At 65.6% G+C, this 12,125-nt stretch overlaps 1 protein-coding gene across 8 annotated transcripts in view; it reads right to left on the bottom strand.

Moving 5' to 3' along the window:
- Positions 1-12,125, bottom strand: part of ADGRB2 (adhesion G protein-coupled receptor B2) — a 56,390-nt gene that overhangs the window by 20,636 nt on the left and 23,629 nt on the right. For 3 of the 8 annotated variants that reach the window (XM_068172627.1, XM_068172629.1, XM_068172626.1), the window contains exons 1-2: positions 2,974-3,342; positions 265-1,069 (exon numbers count right to left, since the gene is read on the bottom strand). In XM_068172627.1, coding sequence (XP_068028728.1) covers positions 265-1,069; positions 2,974-2,985 — 817 coding nt within the window. In that variant the 5' untranslated portion in view covers positions 2,986-3,342. Of the gene's footprint in view, positions 1-264; positions 1,070-2,973; positions 3,343-7,791; positions 7,964-12,125 lie in introns of those variants that run through there. The other 5 variants (XM_068172632.1, XM_068172631.1, XM_068172633.1 and 2 more) reach the window with 5 other exon arrangements.

Here is a 12,125-nt window from a genome sequence, read left to right on the forward strand (position 1 = left end):
CCCTGCTCCATGCCCAGTGCCCCACTGGCACCCTCCAGCCCCTGGATCCATCCATTTCACCATTTCCTCCTCCATGCCCAGTTCCCAGCTGGCACTTTCCAGTCCCACAGAGCTCGCACAAGCCTGATCCATCCACTGCACAATTCCCACCATCCCCATTCCCTGTGGACCACGCACAGGCAGAACCCACCCATTCCATGAGCATGAGCAGCACCCAGGGACCCCCAGCCCTACACAGGGGGTCCATCCCCACTCCCCACTCACCGTGTGGCACCTCGGGCAGGTCGAGCTCGTTGGCATTCGCAGAATGCAGCTCGGTGGGGCAGCAGCCGGGGGCGGCGGGTGCCGGGGTGGGCGCGGGGGCTGGGGGCCGCGTGCCGTTGCGCCGGGGGGCCGGAGGGCTCTCGGCCTGGCAGCTGCAGCCGGCGTGGGTGAAGCCGCAGCGGCGGGCACCAGGAGCCTGCAGGCACTCCTCGAGCCAGCGGCACAGCACGCTGCAGGTGAACTGGCTGGAATTGTTGTTGTTGATGAGCAGCACCTCCACGAAGCGGAATTCCAGTGCTTGCGGCTCCAGCAGCCGCGGGGCCGCCTCGGGCTCGGCCGCCAGGCACAGCTGCACAAAGTTCTTGTCGAAGTGCAGGAAGGTGAAGGGTCCCGTGCCTTCGCACAGCTCCAGCTCGGCTTCCTCGTCCTCCTCCTCCTCCTGCTGCTGCTCCGGGTGCTGGCGGGTGGGCGCGGGGCTGGCCTCGCCCCGGGGGTCGCAGGTGTAGTTGGCCAGGTAGTGGTCGAGCGGCAGCACCATGGGCGAGAAGTGGGTGCAGACCTGCTCCTCCCGGTTGAAGCGGAGGTAGAGCGAGTACTTGGTGGGGTCGGGGTTCTCCAGAGTCCAGGAGCAGCCGGAGGAGATGGTGGGGAAGAGGTCCTTGAGGGAGAAGGAGCCGTAGAGGACGCCGGAGGCCAGGGCGGAGCAGGCGCTGGGAGCCGGGTCGAAGCCCCGCGTGAGCCACAGGACAGACGATATCACAGCCAGTAAGAGGGGACCAGCAGCGGTCATCCTATGGCATTTGCCCTGCGGACAGACAGATGGACACACGGACAGAGGCTTACCCGGAGGCTTGGCCACTGTGGAGCTGGTCTGGGGGTCAGCACCCTGCCGTGAGCCCGGCTGGTGTGGGAGCAGCATCTCAGTTACCCCATGTGCCCTCCCGGGTCACATCCCCACCTGGTCCCTGTCCTCATCTGCCACCTTGCGGGGTTACAGGGGACTCCTTGCTGTGCCAGTGAGTCCCCAGGTTGGGGACTCTGCAGCACAAGCGAGGACATCACCTCAAAAACACCAGAGGAGAGACCCAGCCCCACAGGTCCCCCCTGCAGTGACTCCTCCCCAACCCTCTTCTAACCCCCCACGAGCTGGCCAAGCACAGCCTGGGCATGGAGACACCAAACTCCAGACAGGGCTAAAAAAAGCCCTTGGAGCTCATTCTGGTGCCCTGGAGCATGGTGGGGACAGGCTGGCAGCTGGGGGTGACGTGCTGGGGGTGCACAGTGACACCCCAGCAGTGTGGTGTCCCCACATCTGTCCTAAGAGCCGGGCACGGGGTGAGCAGTCACTGCTCAGTACAGATTTCTTGGATATCTCTCTGGGAATGCAGAGCATCACCATGAACGGTTTTTTAATACCTCATTAATAAAATAATGCATGCCGTGGCCTTATTAAGTGAGCCCAGAGCGCAGCTCTACAGAGGCCGAGGCTGCCGTGCACGTGTCAGCATCACTCAGCCTGTGCCCGGGGCAGGGGTGGCAAGGGGACAGCCCTGGGGACAGCAGGGGACATCCAGGAGGTGGCCACAGGGCCAGATGCCATGGCAGAGGTTGATTTTAAAATCGCTGAGGTCGCAGCTCGCCCCCGCCCAGCCGTGTGCTGGGGATGCCGAGTGCTTGGCACAGCACAGGGGATGTTCTTCCTCACCCTCAGACAGCAAATCCTGCCCACAAACCACCCTCAAACACCAAATCCTGCCCCCAAACCACCCTCAAACACCAAATCCTGCCCCCAAACCACCCTCAAACACCAAATCCTGCCCCCAAACCACCCTCAAACACCAAATCCTGCTCCTTAGCCACCCTCAAACACCAAATCCTGCTCCTTAGCCACCCCTGGCCCATGTGCTGGTACTGGGGCATCCCCCGGCTCATCGGGAGGGACACGGAGCCTTGGCCGAGCCTGCGCTGGAGCCACTCCGGGGACATTAAAGAGCTAAAAATATCCCGATTCTCATGCAACAGGCTGGCGCTGGCTCCCGCCGCCCCCGGCAGCACGGCGGGGGGGGCTCGGTGCTGGCATTCCCCCCTCCAGGGCACGGGGAGAGGGGCCGGGAGGGAGCCAACGGGAGCAGAGCGGATCTCCCCGATGCAAGCGGGGGGATCTGGGGTAAAAGAAATCCCCACTTTTCCGGAGGAAAACCCTCCGGTTCCTCTGGTCTCCAGCCAGAGCCCCCAGGAAATGCAACAGGAGAGGCCCAAAAGCATCGAATTCCAACTGCAGCCGGAGCGGGGAGCACCACGAGCATCCCCCACCGGTGCTACTGGAGCGGCCACCAAGAACCAGGGGTCCCCCGGAAAGTCGCAGCCCACTCCGCTGCTCCGGGAGAGCCGGGAGTGGGGGGAGGGAGGAGGAGGAGGAAGAGGAGGGAGAGGAGGAGGAGGGAGAGGAGGAGGAGGTCAGGCAGGGACATGCTGCTGCTCTGCAGCGAGCTCCTGGGGCTCCCGCAGCCTGGCAGGGACACAAGATGGTGCTTGCTTCCCTCGCCCGGGAGCAGCGAGCAGGGACGCTCCGGCACCAGCATCCATCCGTCCATCCATCCGTCCATCCATCCGTCCATCCATCCATCCATCCATCCATCCATCCATCCAATCCACCCAATCCATCCCGCCCGCTGGAAGGCTCTGGGACGGACAGAGCCCACGCCTCACCTCTCCAGGCATGCATGATCCGGCTCTTCTGGGATATGGGGAGCTTCCTCCCAGCCCCAAAACCTCCGGGCTGCGGCTGCCCGGAGCCCGGCACCGCGCGGAGCCACGGCCGGGGCTGAGCCAGAGCTGCCGGAGCTCACTCGGCACCAGCCCCGCTCCCTGCAGCGCCCGAGCCGCCGCGGCCGCTGCTGCTGCAGTGAAAATATTTCACTGAGCTGCGAGGGGGCCGAGGAGATTTTTAACATCTGGGCCACCGAGTGACCCGGCGGGAGCTACCGGGTGGCACGACCAGGGGTCACCTCACCCCCAGCCGGCAGCGCGGCGGGGACCTCGCGCCCTGCAGCGTCACCGTCTGCGCTCTCCGGCTCGGGGGAGCCCAGCCTGACCGCGGTGCCGGGGCACGGCCGCGCTGGCATCACCCCCGCTGCCTCCAAAACCACCTCGCTCCGTGCGGGATGAGCCTCCCGGCAGCTGTGACCGCATCCCGGCAGCGCTGCCGGGTCCCTGGGGGCAGCCGGCGACCACCCAGGGACCCCCGCACCCCGCTGGGGAGTGGCTGGTGCTCCCTGGGGACGGCGATGTCACCCGGAGCACGGCGGGCACAGCCTGGCACGCTCGCCCGCCGCAGGCGCCCGCTCCAGCCCCTTCCATCTGCCTTTGTTCCCGCCCGGGCGCAGGGAAGGGGGTGGGTTTAAAGCTTTAATTAAAGCTTTTAAAGAGCCATCACAGAGCTGGGAAGCGGCCGGGCGGGCGGAAGCGACAGCCCGGGCTCCCCGTTCTCTTAGCGCGGTCTCTCTCCATCACTGCCGCGCATCCCTGCTGGAATATCGCTCCGGGAAGAGCCGGATCCGACTCTCCCCGGCTCGGCTTTCCCCGGCCACGGCACAGCACTGCTCCCGACGCACAAACAGGTTGTTTCCCTGAGGATGTTTCGCCTGGATTTTGGCTGGATCCCCATCCAGCTCCATCATCCCGGCACGGCAGGAGCCCAAATCGTGAGCGTCTCCAGTCAGGAAAAGACGGGGACAAACAACCAGTCCCCAAAAAAGTGACAAACGGGCAGCACTAAACCCCTCGGCATCAATAATCTGAGAAACGATTGATGGCAGAGTAAAGGAGATTTTTGACAGGTTGTAGAAAATACAAAATCCATGGGAAAAAAAAACCTGATCCAGGAAAATTCCTAATATGAGCATGGCTTAGGATAAAGGAATAAAAAGTAAGGAGGGGCTGGGGTGTCCTGGGTGGTTGATCCAGCGTGGAACAGCCTCGCTTCCCTGCCGAAAGGAACAGGCTGGCCCCTGGCACGGCACAGCCGTGAGGCTCCATCCCACGGGATGCCATCCCTGCCCACCCAGAGGTGACAGTGACAAGGGCAGCACCACAACGAGCAATTCCCACCACCCTCCAAAGGCATCCAGGGACTCCAATTCTGCTCCAAAGCACCTCCATGGGGACCCCCAGCACTGAGCTGGGGTGTCCTGAGCCTTCCCAGCCCCTCCCCCAACAGACCAGCACCATTCCTGGGAAAACCTCCGCTGCAATCCCAACCTCCAGCCTGAAAACACGGATCCCTGCACGGCACACGCTTGCACACGCGTGTGCACACGCAGACACACAGCAGGGACAGCCATATCCCAGCTGCTTCCACCCGCCCTGGCACAATTCCCTCAGTGTCCAGGACCACGTTTCCCCTCCCTTCCATGATTCCACGTCTCCCTTCTCCCTCTGGCTCCCCGGCGTGCTGCCACGGCCTCTCCTGGAGCCGGCAGGCTGGCAGCGGTGCCGAGCTGTAATTAATGGTGCTGCTTTGCCAATCCCTGGCGCGGCCTCGCGAGCACTGGCAAGCACAGGCCTCTTTATTTATTTTACTTAACTGCTGTTGGTAAAACTCCACTCCAAAAGCAAGGCCGGGAGACAGCAAAGAGAAATCTCCGCCGGGATTAGGGATTTGCTCTGCCAGGGAACGGCGTGTGCTGCCTCCCCCCGGCCCCGCACAGCTGGGGGTCCCTGGAGTCACAGCCCCCCCTCGGCTGTAGCAGCCTCTTCCAAGGAGTTTCTTCCACATCCTTGGGTTGTGAGTCCCTCTTTTCCATCAGCTCCGTTCTGAAGGGCTGGGAGATCGGGGAAGGCTCCAAAGCGGGGTTCTGAGTCCCAGCGCTGGCGGCAGGATCTGTTCTCATTCCAAAAGGGGATTTTTTTTGTACCCATCATCTCATCCAGACCCAGCCCCACTGTGAGCCTCCGAGGTGCTCCAGGGAGAGGAGGGGCCTGGCTACATCCTGCTCTTGGAGGACATCAAGAAGGAACAGACAGGAGCAGCGCAGGGGGGACACGATGGCCCTTGTGAGCAGCGAGGAGCTGTAGAGCTTCTGACATTTGGCAACCGAGCCAGGTGGCCCCAAGCCAGCCCCGTCCCCATTAGAGGATGGGCCCGTGGTAGGAAATGAGTTTGCAGGGCCTCAGTCCAAATTCCCATGGAGAAGCCTTGAGGCACCACAGCAGCGCAGGGCTGGAGCGGGGCTGGAGCATCATCTTCCTCCAGGAAATGGGGAGTCCATCCTGCAGCCCCCATCCCATCTGAAAATCCCCACAGGATGTGGGGATTTGGCAGCAATGGGGACACCCTGGCTGGTGGAATTCCCATCTCATCCCGCAGTGGTGAGCAGGAGCTTGGTGCCAGGGCAGAGCTCTCCCCCAGCGGGAAGAGCCAAGCACCCCCGGTGCCATCTCCAGCATGGCAGGGAGTGACTCCAGGCAAAAGATTCCACTGCCAAAGGTCCTTGGGGGTGTTGAGAAGAAGCGGAAGGAGCTGGGAAGAGCTGGCAGCACGTCCCAGCCAGCGCTGGAGCCCCTCTGCCACGCGGCTCCCAGTCGGAGAGCGAGTGCCCGCTGTGCCCGCTCCGTGTCCATTTTCTCCAGCACAGCCCAAATTTGTAGGATCCTGGCTCCTTGGATCAAAGCAGGGGCCGGTGACAAGGCTTGACAGGCAACTGGGTAGGCCTGGGAGAGGAGCTGCTGCCAGGCTCTGTGCTTTGGCACAGCAGGGCTGGCACTGCCACACAGCCAGCTCCACATCCACTGCCACCGTGCCATCACCAAGGAGCCCTGCTGGGAACGGGGAGCAGACCTTCCCTGCTGAGGAGCAGCCAGGTGACGGTGACGGTGACAGTGACAACAGCTGCGCCACCCCGCTCCTCCCCGTGTGAGCCCACGGAGCCGGGTGCCTCCCCACGACCCCCCTCAGCTCAGCCACGGCCTTCAAAGGAGGGACAAATCTGTCCCCAAGCACTGGGAACAATCCCAGTGCCACAGCTCAGAGCCAGCCCCGTGCCACCAGCTCCACGTTTGTCCCGGACAGAACCCCCGGCCAGGCGCTCGGCCACCCCGGGGCCACCTCCCCGCGTCACCAGCGGCCCCGGCTGCCAGGCAGCAGCCAGCAGAGCCAGCAGTGACATGACCTAGAAAAGGGAAGGGTTGTTCACACGCCGCGCTGCCGCCAGTCCCCCTGCGCCGGCTGCGGAAAAACCTCCCCGTCCTCAACAAGTGACCGGCGCGGGCACACGCGTGAGGCACACCTGGCACCGCTCCGTGCCACCAACCCCAGGGCTCACAGGGAAGGGCTGCAGGTCCCCCCAAAGCCCCGGCTGCCACCTGCCTGCCGCACGTGCCCGCGGCGGCACACGCTGGGTGCCCACGTGTGCCCTCCCGCACGCCCACGGGCCCCGGGTGCCGTGGCACGGCGGCCCCCCGCAGCCCCCCACGCTGGCACCGAACAAAGCACGCGGGGGAGGGCTGCGAACCCACCCACGAACCCACCCACCCACCGCCGGGGCTTCGCCCACGCGCCCACCCGATGCATGCCGAGTCCCCAGGGCCCTGCCCGAGAGGTGACGACGCAGGGTGACCAAGCCCGCCGAGCACCCACGCTCGCCAGGCTGGCACAATCCACACATGTGCCCACAGCAGGGATGCCAGTAGGGAGCCCTGCACCCACCCGTGGCCTTGCTGTGTGACACACCGCGGTGCCACATGTGTGCCCAGGAACACACATGTGCCCACGGACACGCGTGCGGCCCCTCCGCCGTGGGGCTGCCGGAGCAGGGCACTGTTTTAAAGGCAGGGATTGGCACCCCAAGGGAGGAAACGGCGCCTCGCGGGGGGCACGAGCGACCTGAGGGGCACCGGGACCCCCGGGGAACCGGCAGCGCCGAGGGGAGAACCGGCAGAGGGGGGAAGAAGCGGCAACCACCGGGAAGGGGGGACCGGCAGGGCGGGAGGAGGAGATCGGCAGCCCCGGGAGAGGAGGGGACCGGCAGCCCCGCGGGAAGGACCGGCAGCTCCGGGCACGCCGCGGCTCTCAGCCAGCCCCGGTGCCGAGCCCTCCGCGCCGCCGCAGCCCCGCGCAACTTCCCGGCAGGGCCGGGGCCGCCTCGGGGATGCCGCTGTCCGCCCCGAGCACCGGGCGCGGGGCACCCGCGGTGTCGCGGCGCGGCCGCAACTCCCGTTCCCGCAGCCCCGCCGCCGGGGCAGGAAAGTTGGCCGCGGCTGGGGTGGCAGCTGGGGCGGCGGGGGGGGGGGGGGTCCCCGGTGGAACCGGGGCTCTGCCAACCGGCAGCACCGGCCGCCGCAGCCCGCATCGGCGGCGAGCTGCCGCCCCCGCTGCGCCGCGCCGGGGGGGAGCGGAGCCGCCGCACCGGGAAAGAGATTGGGGGGGGGGGGGGGAGGGGTGTTTCACCGAGAACGGACGAGTGCCGGTGCACCGGAGGCGGGAGGAGATATCGGTGCACCGGCGAAGGGGGTCGTGGCCGCCCTTACCTGCGCTCCGTTAGCAGCGCGTGTAGCCCCGGCGCGGCGCGGCGAGCAGCGGGCTGGCCATCCCCGAGCGGCGGCGGCGGCGGCGGCGGCGGCGGTGGCGGTGGCAGCCGGTGCCCGGGCGCGCCCGGGGAAGCGCGGCGGCGGCGGCGGCGGCGGCAGCGCGCGGGGCCGGGAGCGGGAGCGGGCGCGGGGCCGGGAGCGGGCGCGCAGCGCGCCGGGCCCCGGTGGCGGCGGCGGCGGCGGCGGATGCGGTGGGGAGGGGAAGGGAGAGGGGGGGGCTGGGGGAGCGGGGGGCGCGGGGGCGGCGGCGGCGCGCGCCGCTCGGGCACTTGCTGCATGCGCCGGGCGCGGGGCGGTGTGACAGCAACCGGGCACGGCGGGGACCCCCTCCCCACACACACACCCCCCGCCTCTCTCCCGTCTCCCCGCTCCGCCGCCCCCGCCCCCGCCGTGTGTGCGGGGGGAGGTGACCCCCGGGCCGCTGCTGCTGCAGCGCTGGGGGGGCGGCGGGGGGCGGGGGGGGTCGCGCTCCGGCGTGTGGGTGGCGTGTGTCCCCCCACCTCTCCCACCCCAGCCGTGTGTCACGCGTGGAGTGGGTCGTGCACGGGGGGGTGGGGGGTTGTGGCTGCGTGTGCGCGGCTGGGGGGGGTGCGAACGCTGGGCGTGCTCGGCCGTGGCGGTGCGGGTTTGCACACGCGTGTGCGAGGCACGCGGGGCTGTGTGTGTGTGTGTGTGTGCGTGTGTGTGTGTCCCGTGTGGGTCCCCACACGTGTGCAGGCCTCGGGGAGTTCTGCAGAGGGGTTTGTGGGGCGCAGGGGCGCTGAGAAGTGGGGCTGTCACAAGCACTAATGTGGCACTAGCGGGGGTGACACGGAGCCTGCCGGACCCCCAGGACCTCGGGGGGCTGCAGAGCTGTGGTTTCACACCCATAGAGGAAGCACAGACAGGATAAACTTGAGGATCTTGGTGGTCTGTGGGCGACTGAGCCACTGGCACAGACGCTCCACTGCAGCCCTGATCCTGCTGCTCGCCAGGAGCTCTGGCTCGCAGGGGACGGGGTGTCAGGGCCACCGAGCCCTGGGCGTGCAGGAGGAGCTCAGCAAGATGCGGCACGGCCTGGCTGCCACGCTGCGGGAGCAGCGCAGCTGGAACTGCAGCACGTTCCCGCTGCTGCCTGTCCACCTCTGCCGGACACATCCTGCCCAGCCATGCTCAGCCTGGGGCTGCTCAGAGCTGTCCCTTGTCCCCTCCATCCGCACCGGACACGATGGATGGAGAGGGCAGGAGGGAGTTCTAGGACAGCTGCTCTGCACCCTGGGGTTCTGTGGCTCAGCACCGGCTCTGATCCAGCCCGGCGCCGCTGGAAGTGCAGGATCACATCCACCCCAGAGCTTTATGCAGCTCAGCTCCTTCCCTTCCTGGCATTCCCTTTTCCCAGCGCTTCCCCGCAGTCCCTGGGTGCCTGACCCAGCGTCCCCAGACAGACACTCATGCCCCGCGGGTCGCAGCTGGCAGAAAGCAAACCAGCTTTTCAGGCTGGTCTTTATCCCGAGGAGAAAAGCAGCATTAGCTCCGCCAGAGCTGGAGGATATTCCCGACCCTGGCTCTGTAAATACAGCTCAGCACAGCTCCGTGGATGAACAATCCCAAAACCACGGCTCCCTGGGTCATTCCCGACTTCCCAGGAGGTGTTTGCTCCCTCAGCCAAGCAGCCCAGCACGGCTGAGGGAACTGGGGATTTCCAAAGGGATCTCTTGCACCCGCTGCCACTGCCCCACGAGGAGCGTGGGGTGCGGTGTGGCATGCAGGATGCAACGTGGGATTGGTGTGGGATGCAGGATGCAACGTGGGATGCACTGCAGGATGCACTGCAGGATGCGATGCAGGATGCAACATGGGATGCGGAGGGGGATGCAGGATGCAATACTGGGTGCAACAGAGGGTGAAACACGGGTTGTGGTGCAGGATGCAGCGCGGGATGCAACGGGGGATACAATGCCCATGGGGTCTTCCCTGAAGCTGTGGCACATCCTGGCTCGTGTCACTCTGTCCCACAAGGCCACCATCCCCCTGCTGCTGCCTGTCCATTCCCCTTCTCTGTGTCCCCTCGCCACCAAGTCCCCTCTGGCCCAGGCAGGCAAAGAGGAGCTGGGGGGCTCCGGCTCTGGGGGGGCTGAGCTGTGGGAGCGGGAGGCACCCACTGTTACCAGGACAACTGGGTGCTCTCCGGAGCTGCTTCTTGCTGCTGCTGCATCCCTGCAAACCTCCCCCAACACTGCCACCAAATCCTCATCCAGGGGGGTGCTCATCCCCCCCAGCCCCCCAGGCACAGCTTGGAAAAGCACTGGAGAACCCCCCCAGGGGTGTCCCCAGCTGTTCAGGGTGAGGGGTCTGAGCCCTCATCCTCCTCCTCACATCCGTGAGTGGCTGGGATGTGGGAAAACACCGACCGGGGCCTCTCCGGTGCCCGCGGATCCGGGGGCTGGGCACGAGCAGAGCTCCTCGCAGGGTGTAATTAGAGCAGCGCGCGGAGGTGGTGACACCGGGGCTTTATGGCTCGCTGGGAATCAGAGCCATCCATTAAGGCCATAATAACCCGCCAGGCTGACACGAGGTCCCCGGTGCCACCGCTGTCATTAACGGCCTCCAGCGCCTCAGGGACCGGGCACACCGGGACAGCCAAGCACCGGCCAGGGGCTCCCCAGGCACCCGGCACTGCTGCTTCCAGCACAGAGCTCTTGTTTCCTCTTCATTTGGCACAGAAATCAGGGCCAGGGAGAGTCACCGAGGTGGCAGCTGCTCCGTGCCCGGTGAGGATGCAGGGAAGAGTTGAGTCCAGCCCCTGGCCGCGGCTGTGGGGATGCTCAACCTGCCCTCGCTGGGCTCCATCCCCAGGGATTGTCCCCCCCTCCCCGAGCAGGGCAGGGAGCGGCGGCTTTGCAGAAAGGTGGAAGAGGGGGCGAGGCGGGAGGGGACGCAGCCGGTAACGACAGCCGCTTGTCGGAATCGCTTCCCGTAAACTTGGCGGCGAATTGCTCCAGCGGGAAAACAAAACCAGCCGTAAACAGGGGAGTTGGGGTTGCAGGATAATCTGCTCTGATGGGAGCACCGCGGTGGAGGGACCTGCCTTGCCCGCGGCCACCGCTCCCTCCCAGGGACCTTCAGTGGAGTTTTCTCCCGCTGGTGTCAGGGAGAAAAGGCCAGGAAAAAAGAACGCAAGTGATGAGAAGCAGAGGAAGGACAAGCCACGGAATAAATTTCACTTTGTGGTTTGTTCCGGACTGAGAGCACAGCCAAAAGCGCTTCCCAAGTGGCTCCCGGGCCTCTGGATGTGTCGCTGTGCCCAGGAAGATGGATTTCAGCTCAGCATCCCCATCTTGGTATTCCCAGGCTCTTTGTGCAGTCAGGGATGGAGCGGGGCTGATCCTTGTCCATCTGTGCCAGGTGATGCTGTGGCACAGGGCAGGGCAGCACGAAGGGCCCGAGGTGCCAGGCTGGGCACGCCGGGGAGAGTTTTTGGGGGAAAATTGGAGGAATTTCTGCGGGGTGAGGTGCTGACCTCCCTGCTGGGCCTGTGGGACTGAGTGATGAGCACAATACCAGTGGAACAACTGGGATTTTCAGCTCCAGCTGCTTCCTGGGAGATCCTCCATGATCCAGAGCAGCCTGGCAAGGAGCAATCCCACCCTCAGCCCCTTTTCCAGCGGAGCCATCTCACTGCCCAGCCCGGCAGCAGTGGCCACATCACGCCTGCATTCGAGCAGCCGCTCCAGAAGAGAGGAACTTTGCATAAATATTCATCTCGATTAATAAACATGAGGGCTGCAGAAAGCCCGGCTGCAGCGGCAGCGGGGTGTCAGCGCCTGCTCTGCCTGGCAGGAAGGAGCTCAACCCCGACACCTGATGGGTTTTGCACAGCAGCAAAACCCAGAGGTTGGATGTTGGGAAACCGCTCAGCCGCCTCCTTTGTGCCCTTGTTAGCGAGGGGGTGACATCTCCCCAGGGGGCTGGAGCCAGGTAAGACCCAAACAGGGACACTGGGAGCCAAGGGAAGCTGTCCTGGTCACCACCCTGGTCACCTGTCACCCCCTGTGACAACCCCACAGAGGCACAGGGACAGCAGCCAGGCCCAGTCCCCTTTGGGTGTGGCTGCACCGGGATGGGGGATCTGGAATAACCCCAAACCCCCCGTGGCTCCAGAGGGGACGTTCAGGGCCAGCTCTGAGCAGTGCCAATCCTCCACGATGCCACGGCAGTGAGGACTGGGACATGCCCAGCCCCGGTGACAGCCCCACAGTGCTGGGGACAGCTGGCACTGAGGCTGCGGTGCCAGC

Source organism: Anomalospiza imberbis, chromosome 25 (genome assembly GCF_031753505.1).
Source record: "Anomalospiza imberbis isolate Cuckoo-Finch-1a 21T00152 chromosome 25, ASM3175350v1, whole genome shotgun sequence".
NCBI lineage: Eukaryota > Metazoa > Chordata > Aves > Passeriformes > Viduidae > Anomalospiza > Anomalospiza imberbis.